Source organism: Marmota monax, unplaced genomic scaffold, assembly GCF_021218885.2.
Source record: "Marmota monax isolate L192 unplaced genomic scaffold, Marmota_monax_Labrador192_F-V1.1 WCK01_AAM20220418_F8-fsc00206, whole genome shotgun sequence".
NCBI classification, from domain to species: Eukaryota; Metazoa; Chordata; class Mammalia; order Rodentia; family Sciuridae; genus Marmota; species Marmota monax.
In genome coordinates, this window is record NW_026694490.1 from 2,099,830 (window position 1) to 2,124,825 (window position 24,996).

A 24,996-nucleotide genomic window follows, 5' to 3' on the forward strand; every position below is an offset into this window, starting at 1 on the left:
TAAAGGCACACAGAAGACCATAGTGGCCAAGAGTATACACGTTGGGTAAGAAAAATCTGAATTTCATGTTTACTTTTGCCACCTAAAGACATTGACCTCAGCCAAGTTACTTATTTTTTTAAACTCAATTTTCTCTTTGGCAATATGGAAGTAATAATAGAAATTGCTTACCAGGATGTTTGTGAGATGATCCAGGTAAAGCATTTAGCATTCTTCCTTGCACCTAATGAGTGTCCAAAACAGAGAGTACATTGAGTCTTTGAGATATTCCACTTTGTATGATTTCAGGGTCCCCACCACCTAGAACTCCTATTCTGTTTTCTGCTGTCTGTTATCCTTTTAACAGAGGGTAAGGCATTCCATTTAATAATTATTGTTCAAAATTCAAGCAGCCCATAAGGAGAAGCAATGTATTTATTCAAATTCACACTTAGTTGTAAATAGCTGCTATGAGATATTTTTCCCCATGTTTGGAATTTGATGAGGATGTGGGGAGAATGTTTTCTAGAACACTGAACATTAAGAATCTTAGAGGAGGGAAATGCACAGAAAAGGGGTGCCAACCTCAGGTGTTTGCCAAGGGAATTGTCAGTGTCCAAAGGAACATGAGGTAATTGTCATTTAATTTACTCACTCTAAAATGTTTGGATGTTAGAAAGCTGCCTTCAGTATCAAATTATTTTTCAGAATAAGCCTAGATTTTGGTTTGACAATTTAAAGGATGCCTACCAAAGGTTTAAACAGAGGTCTGTGCCCATCTAAATAGCAAAAGGCACATATTCTTGAGCACTTGTGGTGAGATGAGCAAAACTCTGTTCTTTTCTGGTGGTGTTGACTCTGTTTTCCCTTCCCTGTGTCAAAAAATGTACACCTCAGCCCCCAGGGTCTCTCTTTCCTCTTGGTTATCCTCCTTCTTTTGCCCTACTGCTCTTAAATGGCTAATGGGTGGCAGACATCATTTTGATCTTTTTTGTTGTTGTTGTCATTCCCACCTCATGCCCAGACTTTCATTAAAAAATAAATGAGAAGATGCATTTTTCATTTCTAGTTTTCTTCTAAAAAGTCACCCTGCAAAGGATATCCTTTTCATTTTTCCTAACAATAGGCTGAAAAATGCCCAGCTCCTACCTGAAAGGTCACATCTCCTTGCCATATGAATGAGCTCACAGCATGTCCATGGGGACACTGTCATCTGAGAAAATGATGGGAATTTATGTGATTTTGGATTTCTGCCTCTTTTTGTAGTGGAAAAATGACTTTGTTAATGATTGCAAAAAAAGACTTAAAATTTTTCTCTATATAAATTCCAGGAGAAAGCAACTCAGATTCACAATTGATAAATGGAGAACAACAACAAACTTTTTGTACCACTGTTTTGTTTAAAGCTGTTTGTTTTTAAGTAAGTTAGATGTCTCACCTTCTCTGGTTTTAGGGTGTTGAATCTAGCTGGCAGGCTGCACTTTTGTGGCATAAAATATTTTGGCTTGTGAGAGACCTTATGACATGTTTCTGTTTAATATAGAAATGGAAAGGAGGGAGGGGAAACATGCACACACACAGAACTGTGGGCCATTTTGGATATGCAAAAAGAACTTAAAACACATGCAAAAGCATCATGGTTTTGAAAAAGGCAGATTCATTGTGAAAATAACTTTCTTTCATAGCTTGATTATCGCATTCCATGATGACAATGTAAATGGAAGTACATAACTCTTGCCTTCCTAAAAATTCAAGTCCATATGATATATGCAATAGTCCAAAATCATTTTGGTCCCTAAAATAATTTAATGTCATGTGGCCTAATGGGAAATGAGAATTCTAACTTTTACTCTAGTATTTGTTCATCATATAGCCTTGGGTAAGTCACTAACCTCTTAAAATCTCAATTCATATATTTATAAGTGGGATGATGAACAATGTTGGTAAGATCAATAACCAAATTGATATTTATATATGTGCAGTAGCTTTTTCCAGTACAGTATAATTATGAATCAGATAGTTAGTGTTTTCTTTCTTTTTTTTTTCATGCCTTCCTCCTTGACCTGTTGACCTGAACACTTTGATCTCAGCATGATCTGTTTTAGCAGCAAGGGGACTGACTTGAGAGCCAAGGTTTAGCTTCTCATTACATTCCACAAATGAATATTTGTGTGACTATAAATGAATTGCTTGTCTGTCTAGTCTTTGTTTTTTCTCATCTACAGAATGCAGGATGTTGGTAGTACTTGCCTTATAGGGAGGTTGTTTGGATTAAATGAAATAATACATATAAAACACTTAGCATAGTGCCTATTCTAGAGTAGGCATTCATAGATGTTGGTAAGATGATGTTAATGAAACATTCTCCTTGGTTTTCTTTCTCCTTCATAATTCTATGTCTCTCTTTCACTTTAAAATCAAGGGCAATGTTCAAGTCCTTTAAGAAGCCTTTCTTGTCTAACACTTAATTCATCCTGAACTCTACTTGGCACACTCTTCAACATCTATGTTTATGATTTGTATTGTGCGAATTCATGTTTTGCTTATTTTTTTAAAAAAAAATTCAGAATGAGGGGGTTGGTAATTACTGAGACCCTTTAACTTGTAAGCTTCTTTTATTCTGATTTTGGGTTCTGGGCACAACCTTTTCAAATTCCTGAGCACATAGCCGTTTGCCAATGGATCTTAATGAGTGCCATACTCAAGTTAACAGATGGTATGGTGTGCTTGCTTTGAGGGGGTAATTGCTCTTTCATCTTAATTTCCTCCCTTTGGCATTCCTTCCTTGGAAGCTGCTCAATGGCAATGTCATAAAGCTTGAGGTGAAAATCAAACTGAAGTATCAGGTCACTTGTCTGTCTAAAAAAGGCATTACAGTTAAACTAAGAACTAGTGAAGTTCTTCCAAGGGAGAGACTTTTAACCCCAATATTGGGGACCAGATAATTCTTAAGGGTACAACAGCCTTAATTATCTGTTCATTCTTCCTCTCCTAAGCAAGGTAGTTATTTCTAGTTGATCACTACCTCCATTTTTCCTTAAAAAAAAAAAAAAAAAGATTAAGAAGACTCCTCCTCCTTGGCTAATGTGTGAAACCTCTCACAGTTTGTTATTAAATTCTAACACTCCAAGTTGCAAAAGGCTAATTGTACTACAATCTTTCCCTCCCTCTTCCTTCCTTTCCCCCTCACTTTACACAGTATTTCCTTGATGATTATTTAGTTCTTCCTTAAACTTCTCTTTTCAAGTCCCTTTCCTTCTAGGGACAACTTCTAATTCATTATTGTATTATTACAGAAAGTAGAGATATTTTCATTGAGACTGAATGAAAATTTTTGTTTGGATGTCATGGTTCAGGCTTCCCTTATGAAGTTTTTTAATGGCTTTTTAAAATTTTCTATCGTTGTCTTCTTTAATATTTTTCCCCTTTCCCCACAGAGCTGATAGCACAATACTATGAATGAAGAAGATACTCAGTGAACAAGTATTGATAAATTCATTTCTCTAAACACTACCAAAGAACACATATTATCTACCAATCTTTGCTTCCCAGGGCAATTCTTATCCACCTCATTTTACAGATGCCAGAGGTGAAATGATTTATTCCAAGACAGGGCACAGATCAAAAAAGAGTTTTTGTTTCTTCCATATATTATGCTATTCTAGGGCATTGTTGCTTTTCCATTTGAAATCTCAAAGGCTGCTGGACTGACAGGAAGTTTTCATTGTTATAAAAGAGCTACCTCCTCTAGTTTGGAAGAGATGTTGCTTAGGGAAATTGCAATAGAACATAGCAGTTAAACCAGAAAGAATGGGGAGTCAGAAACATTACTATGACATGGGAGGAAATAATTGGTGTGGCTAACTAGCCCAAGGGGCAGGTTTTTTAGTACCAGGCATCTCTACAGCATTGGTATCTGTACAGATACTGGCCTCTCACTTTGTTTCTTACATTTTACTTTCTGAGTTGGCTTGCTGTTATCCTTGTCACTGGTCATTCCATTGACTACACACTCCCATTGAATCACAACTGTGTCTTCCTTGTTTCCTTCTTTCCAACCTTGATGACTTCTTACTCAGATTGGTGTCCAAATCTTTTTCTTTCAAAAATACCTGATGAAATTCAAGTCTTTAGCTTCTGCTCCCCTCATCATTTCTGCTGATATGGGCTGGATGTTTTCACTAAATGTTAAAAATTTTATCAGATGGTTCCATTCTTTTTGGGTTACTGGACAGCAAATTTGCTGAGGCCCAGCCTTTCTAGATTGGCAGCGGTAGCTGCTTCCTTCCCTTCCCCTCCTTCTTCTTCTTTGGTGCTGTATGTATGGACAGTTTGGAGATGGTCATTTCTCAGTGATGATCTTTAAAATATGTTTTTTTACATTGTCAAAATGTGGAACATGATCACCCTTGACTACTAAGATGTTTCCTATCATTCGCTTCCTTTTATTGTGTTTTTTTCTTGTATGAAGAGTGGGAAAAATTCAATCAAGTTTCTGAATTCAAGTCCTAGATCTGCCACTAACTCCATGTGTGATATCAAGTACTCTACTTCTTTTCTTTGGGCCCCACTTTCTATATATGTATTGAGGAGTTTGGACAGGAGTGATTTATACAGGGCTTATTATTGCTAATATTCTACTACTGTTGTTCATTTAGCATGAAAGGATTATTGGGAAAGCAGAGCATATTTTGGCTGAATTTTCCCATATTTCTAAAGAACAAGTTAGGGTGAGAAATCTGACTTAGTCATGAGGCTTTGAGTAGTAAAAATCCTTCCATTGTGGAAGGGAAATGAGGATGGAAAATTGGTGGAGCTAGCTTGTGTTAAATACTCACAGCTTCTTTCTCCTCTTTGGCTTTTGTTTGCATATGTTTAACTTAACTCTGCTTTCAAGTGTGTGTATTTTTGTTGGAAATTGTCCTCTTTTCCTTGTACACCCAATTCATGTTCTCATCTTCCTTCTCCCTTACTGAATCATCTATTTCTGAATAGTTTGCAATTTTCAACTTAATTAGGTCTTTCCCCTAAGTGAAGAACACAGCTGTTTCCCCTCTGATACTTTGGCAGCTGCCTCTTCCTTTCCCAAAATGGAATGATTAGCTCTTTTCTTTGACTTCTTAACTGGCCATTAGTTCAGAACTACTAGCCCATTTCTTGTGAAAGAAGTACCAAATCCCATGGCCAGAGTTGCCCCAATTTGCCTTTGAGGCCTTTTGATATTCTGGGAGCTTAATTCATATGAACTATGGAACTTATCAATCTTTCAGAGCCCCACATACATTATTATCTCCAGTGATTCTATTGTTCAATCATTTGAGACACTGATCCATGAGGAGAACCCAGCCTGGTGTCTCTGATACGGTTTTGATGAAGAAATAGAGAATAAGAAGTCCTAAATGTATTTTGTTCCTGAATTAAATGGCCTTCATTTGTCATGGGGTTGCCAATGATTTCTAAAAAGCCCCCTTGCCTATTAGTCTTTATGTTTTAGTTTTATGTACCAGCATTTAAGAAAGATATTGCTGTTTTTCCCCAGGTGCTTTGACTTTACCCCTCTGGCCTTTAATTTTATCATTCCACACCCATTTCTAATTGTTGGGATTTCCTCTTATTCATTTATGATATCAAGTCAGCTTCTCCACTTATTTCTAACTCCCCTCTCATATTATGCCCCTTGTTAATCAACTCAATACTGTGGGTTTAGTATTGCATTTCCAAATGTGTGTGGTGCAGCCTCTTTTTGCTCATTCAATTTAATTCCACATACTTAGCATATTAGGCACATTCATCAATATTTCCTGTTTGAGGTCTGTCTTTTAAATTTGAATGCATTCTGCATGTGGTCCCCACCACCACTTAAATGATGAGATCTGCAACAGAAAGAATAGCTCTGTGCTTAGTAGGAAAAGAAAGCACAGGGTAATTTGTCACATTCTCAGAAGTTGTGTGCAAGGTCCAACCCTTGGCACAATTGTGTATGCAGTGCTGCTATGTCTGACTACACCTTTCCCTTCATCTGGGAGCATAGGCATTGAGTGTTGTTGTCTTTGGGTTTTCTTAGTTTCCCTCATCACTAATTTTCTACTCATGGCTCTGCATTCCCAGCCTTTCTTTGCTTGTTTCCTACTTCCCATACAAAAAGGTACCTGTTCCATGTTCTGTTTCCCCAAAGCCTTATTTATTTTTAGGGACCTTGAAAACGAACTGTCCTCCCTTTCCAGATAGTATTTACATCTCAATGTAATGATAATCCAAGAGAATAACGGAGGCATTTGGGTCACCAGTGAAACTTGATGGAGTGATGTCTTTAAGGTGAGCTCTTTCTCAGAATCCTTTCCTTCATATCCTAACAATAGTTAATTACATGGTATAAGAATAATGTAAACTTGGACATCACCTATCCAGAAGAGTTAGAGCTGTCTGATGGATAAGAGTACCTAATGTGTATTGAATTCTTCCTTTGTGCCAGGCACTTTTTAGCTCAATTTACATGCCTTTCCTCTTTTAATCATCTCAACAATCCCATGATGTCAGTGCTATTAGTCCTATCTTATAGATGGAAACAAAACCAATAAGGCCCAGAGAGTAAGTTTAAGTAACTTTCATAGGACAGGGCTATGACAGTCTATTAAGACTTAGAGCTGGAACCCTAAGACAGTCTTGTTTCAGAGCCCACATTTAAATCAGGGACTCACACATGCTAGGCAAGCGCTATACTACTGAGTCACATGCCCAGCCCCTAAACCCCACATTCTTTGACCCATGGCTACACTGCTGTTGGGAAAGGGCTGGTGTCCTGTGTGCTTGTATACTTCACTGAGAGGAATCAACTTCACATGTGCTGCAGTGAAGTAATCTGTTCCTTTGGTGAGGAACAGATCTGGCTTATGCCTCATTCTTTCTAGAGGGAAGCTTGTCTTTGGGCACAGTGCTGCAGCAGAAAGTTTTGTTTTTTGCTTTTTTGCACCCCATAATTAGCAATGTTAAAGTTTCTTCACAAGTCTCTATGGCTTTAGGTTCTCAGGGCTACTTGCTAAATACCCAGTACCAAGCTTACATTCTATCTTTTCCTTACTTTAGGACCATGTAAGGTCTCTCCTTGATGTTAGACAGCAGAAGTATGATAGTCTACAGTCCAAGGCAGGGGTTCTGTGAAGGGAGAGCAGACTCACACATTCAAGGACCAGAATGGCTAGAAACCCTGCCTTAATCAGGTAGTGCCAGCATTTTCTCTAACAAGACATTTTTTAAAGGAAGTGATTCAATGAATTGTTTTCTGAGGTGGATGGCTGTGTTTTCAGTTAGTACGGTTTTTCCTTCTGGACTGAGATTTTATTGGCTGCTGCTTATTTACTAGCAGACAGAAATCTTCACACCTGTGAGCTGCTGCAATCATGGTAATGAGCATTCTGTTCAGAAGGGGAGCACTCATTCTCTTTTTCAGCAGCCCTTACCCTAACACAGGAAGTTTAATACATTAATTTATTCTTTCAATAAATAGGATTAAATTCAGAGTGAAGGAAGGGACAGTCTTACTCAGTCTTCTTTGCATGATATTCAGGGTCTGCTTAGTTCCAGCTGTGTAAACATGATTGCAGAACTTAGGTATTGTCTAGTGGAGGAGGATTGCAATTTGGGAGAGGCACACCATGACTGGGATGGAGCCAGACATTCTTCCACCCACTTCAGTCCACACCCTGCGGGGTTGGCTTGCTCAGCTCCTGGAGGCCAAAGTGAAGATGGGGCAGCTGGAGTTAATTATACTGTTTTATAGCTGCTTATCATTAAGGAATGAGGACTAGTAAAGAGTTAGTGAAATATAAAATCATATCCTCAATGGTATTCCAGTTATGGCAGTAGGAAAGAAAGAAATGGAAGATTTTGGACAAAATAGGAAGCCTAAAATATTAAATATGCAAGAAAAATCCAATAAAATCTACTAAAATTGTAGCTGTATTTATATTCCATTTGATTTTCTCTTTGGCCACTGAAAGCAAGGGCAGAGAGATATCATGTTGATTGGAAAAAAATATTGTCATCATATCTGATATCTGTGCTCAGCTTTGTTCTTGAGATTTGTTTAAATAATGGGTAATTAAATAATGCTTGATACTTCTGATATATGAGAACTATTAATATGGGAGTGTGATTTTCTATAATAAATACAAATATTATGGATCATTCTAATTCTTTGTTCCCACCACCACCTGCAATTATATACAAAGTTGGCTCTTCTGAGTTCAGTAGTCTGAGCTCTAGTAATTGTTCTGTCCTTCTAAAGAGGCACATGGGCATACATATTCCTGAGCTCTTAAGTGTGAGGTTATTTATGAGATATCAGGTATTGTTTGATGCCTCAGATTTTCCAGGTTATTCTTGGGGTAAGGTGACTAAGAGTTAACACAGAGGTACTTGGATTCTCACTGGATGTGAATGTAAGGACAGGGTCCTGATCAAGAAAGAAAGAAAAACATTGTTTTCAATGCACTGTGGTGTTACTGCATTTAGGAATAATTCAGTCAGTGATATTCAATCCCTTTTTCCTAAGCAGCTCATTTCAAAATGCTGTTTCTGAGACAAAATCTTTTTTTACAGGATGGGGCGCTCTGCAATGAGAAGAAAAATCTGGGCTGATAGAGTGCACTGAGTTTGAATCATATGAAAAGTGTTTAATTATAAAAAGGGAAATAAAATTCAATGAATTACCATTAATGCAATACTGGAATACCATTAATGCAATACTAGAGTGTTCCAAACTGTGATCTGTATACATGCATTCCTTGTTCACCAGCTTTGGATCCTGAAGAAAGAGAAACATTCCTCCAGAAGACTAGCAGGGCATATGGGGACACCTCCATCTTCCATCATATTCAACTAGGGTGGGGAAGTCCTGTCAGTATTGTCCGTATGGTGTCCCTGGATCTTGAAATTGAGATGCCTATTAGTGCTGTCCTGAATGTTGTAATTGTACTATGTGCAGAGCATCCCATAACACTCAATTCCTGGATTCTTGTCTAAATCATTAGGTGAGAGCATTATGGGTGCCATGATAGCATTAGAATTCCTGCAACTAAAAAGGAAACACATTTGGCTTGTACTTTATCCACAATCACTTACACTTAAACTATTGATAGTTGATTGGGATCTGTAGACTGTTAGCCTGTGCCATGGGACTTCTAAGCTTATTTGATGGGTGGAACAGACAGGGAGGCTGTAGATTTTGGCAAGCTGTGCTTCCCATTAGTCAAGCTGACTGTATCTGACACAGAGATTCCAATTCACCAAGATGAATTGGTGAATTCCAATTCACTTCTCTAGGCTTTGGCCAATGGCCCAATGATCTTGACATGAAGGACAAGAGAGGACCAGTGTTACATTAGGCTGTGAGTTTCCAATGAGCAAATATTTGAGTGATTTACTGAATTCCCCATTGCGTTTTTGGTTGTTGTGTTTTTTTTTTTGGCAGACACAAAATTCATGGCAGCATTTTAGAATTCGAGGGGATTGAAATATTTAAAATTTTATTGTATTGTAAATGTTAACCATTACTCCCCTCATAGAGAATGTGGATTCTCTTTATAGGGTGTGCAGACTGTACATTTAATATTCCTCTCAAGTTTTTCTTGTGAGGGGTGCTGGTAACATATCCTGCTAAGGACATACCAGACACAGCTGTTTCTAATAATAGGAGGGGCCCTACAGAACTATCCAGCTTACTCTGAAGGTTCTTTGATAGGAAGGAGGAAATGCCCCAAGAGAACAGACCTTTTCCATATCAGTGGATTTTCTGGCAGAGACTTGGTCACTTCTATTGTCTATGATTGCCTCCCTATAGCTTTCTTGGTGGTATGAGTTTCTAAGCAGATGGATTTGCTGTGGTGAAAAAAGGCCACAAAACTGAAGGAAGAGACATAAGGTCTGTATAGGGTGAATGGTAAGATTAGAGGGTGTTTTGGTCATGGCAGAGATGAGTTAAACACTACAGAATGGAGATCAGGGAGATGAGATGAGAAGAATGGGAATTAATTCATGAAAGCACTTATTATTTATAGATTGGAATAAAAGGTTTATTGAACAGGGGAAACTTCCTTTATGCAATGTCTGAATATGTTGAAAATTTGTAAAGGAAATTGCATCTTAAATGGACTGGGTGAGTTGACAGCATGCAGGTTGTGGGTTATTCCCCTGGCCTGGACAATCTGCAGGGTGTGGTCAGGAGAAAATAAATACAAAAAGATGAAAGATTTTCTCTGAAGAGAGGTCAAGAGCTTTCTTAAATAAAGATGAGAAGTGAGTGTCACCTTTAACTTTCCAAACAACCTCTTACTGAGAACTATCTTGAAGAATTTCTGGTTTCCTCAGTTACCAGGTAGTTTCTGAACTATTTAAAGGCTGTGATTAATTTTGCTTTTTCAAATTAAAGTTGATGTATGCTAAAAGATCATTTGGCCAGTTTTTGTCTAGTTGGGTGGTACAAAAGAAAGATGAGCTCTTGTATCAATCTTTATTCCCTCTGTAAACACACATGACCAGAAGGGAAGGCTGTTATTAATGGTAATGCAGACCAGAAAAAAGGCTATTATTTTCAGTCTGTTGAACAGTACAAAAATGCTTCTCAAGCACTGTGTTCAGATGTTTCTTTTTATTAGCCGTCACACAAGGAATTAGACTCATTTCAAACAGTTCATTTCCCTACTCTTGTCTCTGTAAGATCATTACTCATGAGTGGTTTCTTTGTTGAACTATCACTGACCTCTTATATTGGAATGGACAACAGGGTGTTAAAAATATAAACTTTTCAGTTTGCATAAACTCTAGAAGAAGGCGGACAAAGATTCTCCAGGAGAAGAAAATCATTTGTCAATGTCCTTGTTTGTTACTGTCCTATAAGCATTTTATCTAGAAAGCTATGTCAGCATTATAATTCTGTGTAGACACTCTGTGTTTCTGTGTGACACACACACACACAGAGAGAGAGAGAGAGAGAGAGAGAGAGAGAGAGATGGAGAGAGAGACAGCTGAGAGTTCTTTGAACACCAGCAGGAGTTTTGAAATATCATTCTGCATCTGCCCCACTCTTCTTTCCAATGCCTTTCTACCTCTCTGCCACCCACACCCACCAATCCAGGGCCATTAGGATAGATGAAGGACTTGTGCTGTCTTAATGTATGAGCAAATGATTATCCTTAGCCCTTTAGCTAGGCACGATTTGCACTGCTAAAGCTGATTATTTTATCTGCAGTTTTAATAATAAACCAGATTATTTGCTGTTCACTAACTGATAGAAGTAAATAAAAAATATTGCAAAGTAAAGGTAAGCAGATAAGGAAGCTCCAGGGCTAAAGAAGGCTTTTCCTTTAAATAATAATTTCAGTTTATTCTTAGAATATTTTTATGCTGCAGTCCAAAATCTTTTATTTAATAAATCTGCACCCTTCCTCTTGTAACTGCCAAATTAGAATCTCAGAGAATGGAAATCAAGCAGGCTTGAATGAACCTTCAAATTCTCTACTCCTAATGCTGTCTTGTCTTTACACAGAACTAGATTCCTCAGGGCTCCTCTCACCACAGTATGACATTCATTCATTAGCCCCCTGTTTCACAAACCTAGCTATGAAAGACTGACATTTGAACCAACAAGAGGCAAATACAATAAAATTGGAGTGAGATGCAATGCTGTGAAAAGAGATTATTCCAAGGGTGTAAAGATACATAATCTACAGATAGGCAGAGCATTTGATTTCCATTGTTTTAATTCGTGAATTTAAATGAGTGTTAAAGATGAGGACTAATTGTGGTGGTAGCATTGGTGTTGTGTGTGTGTGTGTGTGTGTGTGTGTGTGTGTGTGTGTATGATTGTGTGTGCTTTCTATGCATTGTTTCCTATGTAAATCTTTCTAGAGCTGTGAAATTGTGTCTTAGCTCATGTAATATCAACCAGAGAGCTTTCTGCTAATCCCATAGGCAAAAGTTTGTGCCAACTCAGAAAGATCCTTTTAGCTGTGGCCCAAATAGATTCCAAGTTCTTCCTGATGCTTCAGATGGAGCAGCTATTCTCCCCATCAAAGATGAGTTGGATAAGCTGGAGGTCAGGGGTTCATGATGGAACATCCATGTGCTAAAGTCATAAAGGACTTTTTCTTCTTAATAAGAGCACTGGGACAAATGTAGGATGGCTTCAAATTATCAGACTTCTTCAAAGAATTGATTAATTGGCTTCTCTTTTGAATTTGTGCAATTGCTTTTGAGGCAACGCCCTAATAAAGTACAGCTTGCTTTCCCCTACTAGAATGATTAAGTGGACAACTAAAAAAGAATAATTCTATGTAATTTTAAGGAAAAGAACAAAAAAATGAACCGAGAATTGTCCATGAAAGATGGATAATGACAAGTAAACATAGAAGGTGGTGTTTGATCCCTTCAATTTTAATATTCATTATTCATATTTATTATTCATAAATTCTAGCACAAATGTTAGGCTTACACCCCAGTGACATATTTGCATTTTATTTTAAGTTGATTTCTACCTCGTTTTGCAAACAAAGATTTAATGGTTCAGTTGTCTCTCCCTCTCCCTCTGTTGCTATAGCTTGTCTTTTTTTGTATATTGACTTTTATACCTTTCACACTCTTTGTCTTTATCATCCATCACATCCATCTCACTCTCCCACCCACGATTTTTCTCTCTCTTTCTTTTGCTCTCCCTTTCTTAATGTTTTAGGAAAAAAAAAAGATTTGTAACATGGAAAAGTGATATTTGAATGGATTCCCCTAAGGCAATCAATTTACTTTTAATTTGTCTGGAACTAAGCTTTTCTTTGTTGCAATGAAAAAGGATTGAAACTGCTGTAAAATTTATTAGCTTGAAGGAAGATATTTGAAATGGATTTTTTTCAATGATTGTGCTGTTTGTTGTACCCAGAAGCAGTGTCATTGCACTATAGTATTCCAGATGGCTGCTGAAGTTATGATGAAATATTGAGATAAAGCTACCCTTTTATACCAGGTTTATATTAGTAACAAAGAGTCCATTCTAGGTACCTAATCCACATTGATCCTCTTAATGTTCCTATTTGCTTCCAGTGATCGTCTCTAGTGATTACTGCCCAGTTGATGACATGACATATTATTCTTTTGAAATATTGCAAGAGGCAGTGACTGGCTTAATTAAGCATTTACTTTTTCATCTGTGGAAGAAGTGATTGGAAAATTATTAATGCTGTTTCTTAGCTTTCCCACCAAATCCCACAAATATTTTAGCCATTGAGAAGCTTTAAGGAATCTATAAGTTAGAGTTGCAATATTTTTTCATTGGCTTATATCAAGCATTATGTGTTCTGCAAAACTGAGTGTCCTGGGACTTGACTGAAGGAAGTGTCAGGTCTGGTAAGGGGGACACCAGCTTCTGGGTGCCTTTTTCTAAAACTCCAGCATTAAATTTTCATTATAAAGGGAAGATTTTTGTTCTCATAGACTACATGTACTACCTTCTCTTGCTTTCTGTACCAGCATTGTTTGTGCCATACTACATGTTTTCTAAGACATCAAGAAGCTCATAGTCATAATAAAAATGTTTTTTTCAGAAGCTGATGATGCATTAACACTTTGCCTAATTTCCACGAAAAGCAGAAAAACCAAGTTGCAGACAACTTCAGTTTTATAGGGGCTTATCAGCCTGATCTAAAGACTCGGTCTTTCCAGTAGCATGACTACCTGTATAATGTGTGAAACAGCTTATTTTTAATCTACACAAAGTCAAACAACTGGTTTGAACTCTTCAGAAAACTGACTAGGTATTGTAGGCATCCTACTGATATAGACTAAGGGACATTTCTGTGAGTGTCTTAGCATGAAACTCTTGAAAATGGCCTCATGTTTCTCAGAATTGTGATACCTCAGTGCTCCTCCTTTTGGGGAATAGTTCAGTGGCCCTCTGTGTCATCTCATATTTTACTTATAAAGATGCTTTTTCAAATGGTTTTTAAGCACCTAGATGAAGTCCAGCACTTTGTCATGTAATTTTCTCTATCACAGAAGCCAAAATACAAAGATTCCAGCCTAGTCAATCTCTGCTTATCTCAGTCACTGTCAGCACCTCTTATTTCTCAGTCTCAATTTTCCAGGCAGCCTTTTGCTTCATTTCCTTGCTCCCCATGCATCAGCACAAATGATTTATACGTATACACATCTTGAAATCTCTTCTTTATGGATCGAGTTGAATTGAGCCCCAGTACAAAAATGAAAACTCCAGGAACTATTGTGATTGCCCAAATTACAAGTTAGATTATATGACTGTACATGCAACACTATCATCTATCATAAATATTAAATTCTCAAGCACTTATACTTCAATATGTTTTAACTTTGTCTCTTCAACCAGCTCAGCACTAAAGATTCCATTGAAGATAATTCAATTGCTTTGAATTCTAAAAGGGGCATCTTTTTAATCTATTTTCATGTTGCACTGGGAGTAAGTGAATTTCAGGTACATAGACTGTGAATGAGGAGAGAGGCCTGTGTGCCATTTGGCATCACAGAGGCCAAATATTGGGTGGCATTTGTTAACTGATGCTGATCTGTCAAATGGACTAGGACAGGTTGGGGGTTCATCAATCTTTTCAGGTATACTCCCTATCTCAAAGCTAAAACTAAACTTTACAGAATTCCTGCTCTTTAGTCAGCCATCCTGAAAATGGCAAGCTATGCTAATCAGAGCAAGCTTTTTTGTATCTGTCCTCTCTCTTTATTGGCAAGATCCCTCTTGCCAGCCTTGGAAACTTTGTTTCTGTGCCCTATCCCCCTCCCCCCTTATCCTTCCCAAGGCATCTCCACTCCCCAGACATGTTTAGTCTTTCTTACCTTGTCAAAACTCTCTGATTTGGGTCCTCTTCACCCAGGGCCCAGCTAAATAATCAAAGAAAATCTGATGATCTCAATTTGGCAATGTATTCTCTTATTTCGATAGGCTTTTTTTGGGCACTAAGATCTGAACCCAGGTAAATTACCACTGAGCTCCATCTTCAGCTCCTTTTTATTTTTTATTTTGAGACAGGGTGTTGCTAAATTGCTTAGGCTGCACTCAAACTTGCAATCCTTCTGTCTCAGCCTCCTGAGTAGCTAGGATTATAGGTATGCACTACCTTGCTTCCTTTAACAGGCATTTCTTAATGTGTATGCCCATATAAATGAAGTATGTGATTTTTTTCCCATGTTACAAGGGCTGTTTTTGGATAGCACTTTTTGGCATCTGTCAAATAATACAGATAGGTATTTCTAATGCCAGTCACAGTTCTGACATCCTACCCTTCCTCCCCTCTCTCTGTTAGAGCTTAATACTACAGGAAGGGCTGCAAAGAAGCAGGAGGCTATGGAAGAGAACAAAAAGAAAGCTTAATGGAGAAACTAAAACAGAAAAAAATTGCTTAAGGAAAGGGAAGAAGGTATTGAGAAAGAGACAAGTAGCTGTTTGTAGTATAATTTGTGATTGTTTTTCATTTTAATTAGACTTGCTACAGGATAGTTTGGTGTCATTGGTTCCTGCGTCTCTAAAAATGTCTCATCATTCATTGATGTTCCCTTGGATGTTGCACATACTGAGTTCTATTTATTTTTCTGGCTAAAATTTTATTTTAGGAAGTGAATGTAACCCCCCCCCCCAAGGCATCACAGACTCCGATGGTTCTGGGTAATTGTCATTAAGTCTTTATTGAATTTTTGCTAGATGATTAGCAGATACTTTAAAAATATTTTTAATTTGTTCTTTTTTAGATATACATGACAGTAGAGTGTATTTTGATTTATTATACATACATGGAGTATAACTTATTCTCATTAGGATCCCATTTGTATGGTTGATCATGATGTGGAGTTATACTGGTTGTGTATGAACACAGAAAAGTTATGTCTGATTTGTTTTAAATGGTATCTAAACACTCCAAAGAAGCCCAGTTCTTAAGATGTCAGTCAAATCAAAACAAGATATACTATTTGAAGACTAGTAATTCCTGCTTTTCTCCTTTCTTCCACTTTTCCCTCTTTCCTTTCTTCCTTTTACATTGAGCCCATTGCTACTCCACTTGCCTTGTAGTTACATAAATAGGATAGGCATTCTTTCTCTTGCCCCTGAAGGCCTTCAAATGCATTCAAGAAATCTTTCCTGAATATTTCTTTTCTTCATAATTCCCTAGCATATTAGATTGGAATATTAGTTTTGTCATGTATATTTTAATTAGTGAAAAAGTCAACATCTGCAATGGTTCTAAAAGGCTTATCATAGGTCACATTTTGGCCTTTTATTTTATAGGAAATAATGACAATTTTGTTTCATGTCAAAAACAATGCTTAATATTTGAACAGCTCGTTCAGCTCATTTTAGACTTTTCTGCTTATTGTGTTCTTAAATTATCACAGTACACCCCGTTAACTATTGTTAAGATAGAATACTTTCAGGTACAAGCAAGTGTATTTTTAATTGCACATCAAAGCACACTAGATCTCTTTTGTATATCCTGTGTAAGAAACCACCCAGAGGCACTTGACACTTGAACTAATGTTTCTCAAGTTCTACATTTACTTTATTGCCTTTGACAAAGCAACATAGTTTACTTTGCAGGTTTTTATACTGTTTCCTTCAGATAGAATAGTTATTTCTTCTTTTCGGAGTCATATCAGTGGCACAGTTATCTGGGTTGTTGATCAAGAGTCTTTGTTCTTTCTGTATTTTTTTCATTGAATTAAGTTAAACTGTTATTGACTACCTGCTCTGCACTGGACCCTTTGCTAGTTTCAGTGGACAGGGTAGGAAATAAGACAGACATAATCTTTGTCCATCTAGAGGTAATTACAAGTATGATGAGTGCTATAAAAGGGAGGTGCTATGAAACCTGCCTTAGTCTAAAGGATCAGGAAAGAACTCCTTGAGGAAGAGAAATTGCAGTTAGGGCTTCAGGGATAATGTGTCAGTCATGGATTATGTTTAACTATTGGTGATAAAGACTCCTCTCTCCGGCTAAGGAAAATAAATCAATGGCCTAAATGAGAGGGAGCCTTCTTTGCTCTTACATAAAAAAAAAAAGGAGTTCAGATCCAATGAGATGGCTCTATATCTTCAGTATCCCAAGGTCCTTGCATCTTTTTATTCTGCCACCCATATGCACATGGCTTCCATCCTAGGGTTGCTTCTCTAGTAGTAAGATGCATGTTTTAGCTCTGGAAATTATGATTCTGTTCCAGAAAAGACAAAATGGCAAGAAATAAAGACAAAATCGTCTCCCAGCTAAGTCAACTCCCTTCTTTTAAGGAGTTTTCTTGACATCCTGCCTTCATAACATTGGTCTAATCTTAGTTATATGGTCATCCCTATCAGGGAGGACCTAGAATGTTCGTTGACTTTTTAGCTGCACACATTGCCATCCCTAATAGAAGAGAGTCTTTGTTATTTAAAAAAATAAAGATATTTGGTAGGCAATTAGATATCTCTGCTTTAGATAAGTGGGAGTTAGGTAGGTCAAGGGGTGATATTGCTCAAAATTTTTTTTTCTCTTTCTTCTTCTTTTACTACCACTACTACTAGTACTAGTACAGCTACTACAGTATTGGGGATTGAACTTAGCTAGGGATGCTCTACAACTGAACTACGTCCATATCCCTTTTTATGTTGAGATAGGGTCTCGCTAAGTTGCCCGGGCTGACCTTAAACTTGGACCTGAGTATTGTGTGCCACCACACCTGGCTTTTCTGTTTTCTTGATTAGGCACATGTGACCAATTTTAATAGTACTTAACTTTTTCATAATTAGTGTCACAATCCCTTCCATTATATTTCATATTGGTCCTGCTTTGGTCATAGTTTGCCTTTTTCATGAACTGATACAGATTATACTAAATCGATGTGTAAAAAGCACAATCTAGGAAGGTATTCTGATTTACACATCATTTTTTTTGTAGGTTATGTTACTGGTGCTACTTAGAAGTAGCCAAATATTTGAGTTTGCAGGAACTGGAACTATTTTAATTTAACTTTTCTGCATCATTGATTTCACATTGCTTCTGAAGAGATAATGCATAACTCTTGTAAGTGTAACTTTGAACTATTTTAGCATTGGATTTTTGTCTCTGATCATTGGGATCTTTGAGTTAATACATCCAAACTCCAAATCATAGTAAAGAACTGCCAGGATTATTGAACATATCCATTGTGACTTGATATCTCTACAAACTCAATAGAACCTCAGCTCCTTTATTCTGCTAGAACTTTAAAGTTATAGAAAAACTTGAAGATGGTGTTTTCAACATATTCTTATATTACTTTGATTGGGACCATGGGTAGATTCTTTCTAGTGTAAAAGCACATTGTTTGCCCACATCTGAAGAAACAGCAGTTTCACATTCCAAGGAAGGTAGTAATCAATGCACAAAGTTTTCTATTGTGTGTACAAAATAGCATATTCTGGCCTTTTTCTGTTTGAATTACTTCCTTATCCATCATAACTTAGACATTGTTGCCTCTTATGCCTCCCATACCCTCACAAGTCTGATGCTTTTAAGATTTAAGATTTTATTTAAGATTTAATATTTTTTTCTTTTGCCAGTGGATTTGCAATTCCCTTACCTAGTGCCCTAATGACAAACTGTGACCAAAAATACTTATTACTGTCTAGATTGAAGAAGTTTTGTCTTGTCTCTGGCAGAGATGGCTGCTGCTTTTGCTTCTTGTTCTTCTTTATCACTTTCCTCCTCCTCCTCCTCCTCCTCCTCCTCCTCCTCCTCCTCCTCCTCCTCCTCCTCTTCCTCTTCCTCCTTCTCCTCCTCCACATACTTTTCCTGTTCCTCCTCTTTCTTCATCATCTAAAATAACTGGATCTGTTTTGAACTAAGGAGTTTTTAGGCCTCAATATTTGACTCCTTCTTCCAAATTTATATGCTTTCTTCATGTTATTTTTTTCTGTTTGCAAATCCTAGGGACAACTTAAGAAGCAGGGGAGATTAGTTTGCAAATTAATTCATCCATACAGAGTAATGTGTTTGAATTTCCACAAGTATGTGTGGATTTTAGGTTCTTCAATTTTATCTTGCTTAGGTTTAGGTCAATACTTTCAGATAAAGATGTAGCAAAATATTAAGTCATAAATAGGCTCATAGAGGAATTTTAGCAGGGAGTCAGTGATTTTTTGGCCTGTGTTAAAGCAGGGGCCAGCATCTTAACAAGTTATTTTTGATGATATGAAATGGTTCCTTTCTAGTCTCATAGTTCTGTCCCCAGCTGCTGGAATACATGGTGTCTAGCACATAATCTTTACCAGTACTGTGTCATTCTGGAAATAGTATCTTCACTTTTTTTCATCAGGTCTCTTTATTGCCATTCTTATATTGTAAATTTCTTACTTTTAATACAACACTTAATTTATTTACTAAGCTGAAGTTTTGATTTTTGAAAGGTAATTCATTTGCAGTACATTTATGTATGTAGGTTACCTTGTGCTGGGCAGAAATGTTCTTCCTGCTTTTATACATTAACTGTGTTTTCTTTCATACATAAAATGGGTATAAATACTTTAAAGCTAGGTTAGATTTGTTTTAACTGTATTGACATAAATGTCATGAAGTATTGTGTGAAACAAAAAAAAAATTATAAACAGCAACTCACTGTCTTTGGTAAGGACAAAAGGAAACACAGGTATCAGATTTAGGCCAAGGGTGAGTAAATCTTAGATTTAAGTCTTAACTTGGATGAGGTAAGAGTAGTATATGTAATAAGTTAATATAAGTCATCTCAGATAATTGCATATTACTCTACTTCATATAGGGTAGGTTTAGCAAGATTGGTTGGTCGACTTAAATTGATTGCATTATTTGGGGTGCTGAATAAATTACTTTTGTCTCTTCCTTTCTGAAGGGCAATTCATTTCTTTTAGGCAGTGGGTAAACTGAAGGTAAACATGGTCTTTGTAGAGAAGTTTCTGAGAAGCTCAAGTTCCCCACTTTAGTTTGCAAAACTCTGAAGGTTTCATTCCCCATCATTGAAAGGGGGTAGAAAATGTCCCTATTAAAGATAAATTGGCGAATTGTGTCCAGGTACACAGATGGGGTCTTTTAAGTAGCATAAATGAAGCCATGGGCCATGCCCAGAGTTGTGTTCAAATCTGGACTCAGCTTGGATTAGATCCTTGACCTTTAACTGCTTTTCTCCAAATGTTGAAATGTACAACCAATTTAGCCATTTTCCTTGAGCTCCCTTCCCTGGGCCCATTCACCAATGAATGTTTGGTGAATGAGGAAGGTCAGTACCTTGCTCTGCAATGCCATTTACTCTTTAGAATCAAGAATCAAACAGAAAACACTCCAAAAATAGAAATGCAAGTGTACAAAGCTGGCTTGTTTTATAAATACTGATTTCAAGCAAGAACTTGAATTGCAGGCTTTTTACCCCTGTAAAAAAGCAGTCAGAGCATATGTTTCCAACTTGTTTTTGGTGTACAAGTCTGTGCCTGGGTATGCGCGTGCACACACACACACACTTTTCATTTTTGCAATCTCTCTTAATCTCCTCAATTCCTCCAACTCTGCCTCAAGGTTTTCTATAAACGCTAGGCTTCTGATATTTTGATGCATTGTGCAAAATGATGAAAATTTTCATCAGATCATCCTAATGCAAGAATGTAACATAAATACAAATGGGTCTGGGGAACTAGGGTTATAAACTAGACATTGAAATGAACAGTTTTCCAATGAAGTGACAGATATTAACCATGAGGCCATGCGTTGGTGAAACATTCTCTGTAGATAGCCCCTCTGAGAGTTAAATAACTTGTTAACCCTTAATGAACCTAATCTGTAAAGAGAAAAATATTCACCCCAATAGCTGTGAATTCTAGCTGCTGAGATCTTGAATAATAGAGTTAAAAGTAATCCATGAAGTATTTATATTTGATTTTAATTAACATATAATGAATTGTATGTATTTGTGTGGTACAGTGTAATATTTCAATACATGCATACAGCCTGTACTGATCAGGGTAATTAACATTTCCACCTCCTTATCTTTTCTTCATGTTTGGGGCCTTCAAGCTCCTCTCCACTATTTTTTCTCAAATATAGTATACAATAGATTATTGTATATTATTGTCACCCTACTATGCTGTAGAACACTAAAACTTATTCCTTCTTGGGCTTGTGGCTCAGAGGTAGAGTGCTTACCTAGCATGTGCAAGGCGCTGGGTTCAATCCTCAGCACCACATAAAATAAATAAAGGTATTGTGTCTAATTATCACTATTACTATAGTGACAGCTGGATCATATGGTAGACCTATTTTTATAGAAACTTTTATACTATTTTCCATAATGGCTATACTAATTCACATTCCCATCATCAGTTTATATTTCTTTAGTTTAAGGAATATGTCCCTAATAAAACTGTAGATAACAAAGATAAAGAGGGATGGATATTTGGATCTAATTAAATGATGCCCAACATATAAGGGATGTGTGCATAGGTATTTGAAGCATATGGGTTATCTGGAAGGAAGGGATCTCAGTGTAGTTCATCTGATGGGAAATCCAATCATAGAAATGGTATAGTGAGGAGATTGGCTGATAGGAATAGTGGTCAAGAAGAAATGATGTCTGGGTTGGGGATATGGCTCAAGTGATAGCGCGCTCACCTGGCATGCGTGCAGCCCAGGTTCAATCCTAAGCACCACATACAAAAAAACAAAGATGTTATGTCCGCTGAAAAACCGAAAAATAAATATTGAAATTCTCTCCTCTCTCTCTCTCTTAAAAAAAAAAAAGAAATGATGTGAGTGGACTTTTAAAGGGATTGCGATACTAATCTAAACTTAAATTAAGCACTATGTGTCGGTGATGGGTAGGATACAAGGGTGGATGGCAGTTCTGTTGCTCAAAAATATGGCCAAGTCTTTTTAGATATACTGCCTGTTGGATTTCCTGCCCTGACTGTACTCCCTCTTCTGCTGAATCCATTTTCAAACTCAGATGATTTTTAATAGGAGGTATTGATGAAATTGCTGACTCTCAGCATCTTGACACTCACGATAAACTTTTTTTAAAATATATTTTTTCATCATAATGTGTTTCCCTTTAGGTTTTTTTGTTTTGTCAGCAGTGGGAACAGCAACAACAATAAAAACAGAGGAGTATATAGGGGGAGATATATAGCCTTTTAAAAATACAATTCTTCACACTTGTCCCAAAAGGCAATAAAGGACTATCTAAAAGTACCATTTCCCAGAAGGGCCTGTGGATACCTAAGAAACAAGAACACTGGTGAGTAACACTGATTCCTGGGGAAAAGCTGATGAAATTGACATTTTCTTTTCTCCAAACAGATCAGAATGAAGGGTTTCATTGCAGAGAAGAATGCCGGATTCTTGGCCACTCTGACAGGTGCTGGATGCCCCGGAATCCCATGCCCACTCGTTCCAAGTCTCCTGAGCATGTGAGGAACATCATCGCGCTCTCCATTGAAGCTACTGCTGCTGATGTTGAAGCTTACGACGACTGCGGCCCCACCAAGCGGACTTTTGCAACCTTTGGGAAAGATGTCAGCGATCACCCAGCTGAGGAGAGGTCCACCCTGAAAGGGAAGAGGACTGTCGATGTAACCGTCTGTAGTCCCAAGGTCAATGGCGCTATCCGGGAGGCGGGCAACGGCTGTGAGGCGATTAGCCCTGTCACCTCCCCCCTCCACCTCAAGAGCCCTCTGCCCACCAAGCCTTCCATGTCTTACACCGTTGCCCTGGCTCCCCCGGCCCGTGATCTGGAGCAGTATGTCAATAATGTCAACAATGGCCCTTCCCGTCCTTCTGAAGCTGAGCCCCGTGGAGCTGACAGCGAGAAAATCATGCATGAGGTTAACCCCATTCTGAAGGAGGGTCGCGACAAAGAGTCCCCTGGTGTGAAGCGTCTGAAGGATATCGTTCTCTAAACCAGTCTCTGGGAAGAAGAGAAAGAAACTACGCTGGCTAGCGAAGATGTAGGAGCTACTCATTTTAATTGCTCACCAATGGTTGGTTCTTGAGTGGCTATATTTCAGAGCTTTCCCTAAATGTATTGTTTATAAATGACTATCATTCTGTGACAATCCCTCTCGTTTTAACAGGCAGCAGGGGTGTTCAGTTAGAGCAAATTAGCTTTGGCTTGAGTTGTTCATGGGGCCTTGATGTTGGGGAAACAGAGACAAATTCAGTTGTGAAAAGTATTATGTATTAAGTGTTTGGATTTATATATTTTTCTATGTCAAAATTATAATATAAATTACCATTGTTTGTGGAGGATTACATTTAAAAAAAAGCAAAAGCAAAAAAAAAAAAAAAAAAAAAAAAAAGCTCTGGACACCTTTAATAAGCTCGCCACTGTTTTTTGTAGTGTAGACAAGTTAATGGTCATTTATTGTGTACTATTCATTGATTCAGTGATGTGAAATCGAGCCCCAAAAGGTTGTTTCTGAAGCTCAAGTACTTTCTAATGCCCTAATGCCGCTACTTTGCTGTGGACACCCCTGCTTTAAGAACCCTTTTGCTAGCTGTGCTATTGTTGTATTTGATATTGCAAATTGCTATGTGTGTGGTGATGGCAAAAAGGCTTTTAAAGGTTGGTGTTTCTTTTTCTTAAAAAAATAATAAAAATACAGATAAAAACAAAGAGCAAACAACTGAGACAGCAAATGAATGAGCAACACCACACATATAGATTGAGTACTTGGAGGATACTCACATTTTTTAACCCATGTAGTAGTGATTGCTCACCACCTTGCAATGTATTTTTCCTGCCTTTCAGTCTTCTGCCCAGGTCCATGATAGATCATCACAGAAAGTCATTTTTGGATATGCTGCTATCTAATTTGCAGTAGTCAGAAATACTGTGCTTAAACTTTCATGAGATCCATTTTTCTAATTTTCAGACCCTGAACTGGAAAGTTGCTCCTGAAGTTATCGGGTTCCAGGCTTAGAAATTCCCTGTCTCCAATCATCTAAAACTCAAAATTGACTGAATCTATTTTGAGATCTAAATTAGTGTCTCTTTAGACACACACTTCCTGATTCAGTGTTTCTCAATCATGATTGGAATTAGACTGTAAAGCAAGTCATGGGCTTGAATCGAGAACTCCATGTTGCTCTGTATCTTAGGTTTACAAATAGGGATAGAGTAAGCAGTAAAAAATGTACATTTAGGAAAAGACAGGTAATAGGCAACAGCATCACTAATCCAATTACTGTGCCTTCTAAATGGAGACACTTGGACACTTGAACTCGTCTTTTTATGACTAATACTTTTTTGATTAAAAATGTGAACAAGAAATTATTAAAACAAAAATCCTTTAGATTTAGCTAACTCTTTTTGCTGTAGGCTAGGAATACACCTTTTTTATTAACAGACTGCACATTTCTTCTTTGTTGTTGTTTTAACATTGCTCTAAATCCACAATTTATAATTTGTCTATTAATATTCACTAGCCAACATAGTATTCTTGCAGCCTAAGAGTTCATTCTTTAGAAATAAAAACTCAAGAAATATGTTACCTTTGCTCTGCCTTGGTCTTAAAAGAGTTGTTTCTTGAGAAACAAGTTTTGTGGATCTGTTCTGTTTCATTTTTTTGAAATTCAGGAATACCCAGAAAGAAGCCCTAGGTTAGAGTACTAGAATGCAAAAGATAATTTATTTTCTTAAGTTTAGGTAAATAAGGTCATGTCTTTTAAATGTTTTAGTTATTTTTGCCTGAGTTTCTAGCTTTGTACTTTACTAGGAATATTTTCTTTTATGGGAGGGGGAAGGGTTTTGAGGGAGGAGGGTGGGTAAAGCAGTGGGGGTGGGGTTAGGTAGGGGAGAACATTTCTGAGGAAGAACCTATAATGAGCTACAAATCCATTCTTATTTCTTATTCAGTGCTGAATACTACCTCATGCAAAATATTGGTGTGGCTGCAAATTTCCCTCTGAAACTGACACAAATAGAGATCAATTTACCATAACATCTTTATTTTGCCTCATTTCATTC

General features: G+C 37.4%; 1 protein-coding gene across 4 annotated transcripts in view; it reads left to right on the forward strand.

Annotated features, from left to right (window-relative positions):
* The window catches only part of Pcdh19 (protocadherin 19), a 101,317-nt gene extending 76,550 nt beyond the window's left edge, over nt 1–24,767 (forward strand). For all 4 annotated transcript variants that reach the window (XM_058571268.1, XM_058571270.1, XM_046419193.2 and 1 more), the window contains one exon: nt 22,329–24,767. In XM_058571268.1, coding sequence (XP_058427251.1) covers nt 22,329–22,927 — 599 coding nt within the window. In that variant the 3' untranslated portion in view covers nt 22,928–24,767. The remainder of the gene's footprint in view (nt 1–22,328) is intronic.
* Nucleotides 24,768–24,996: the final 229 nt, after the last annotated feature.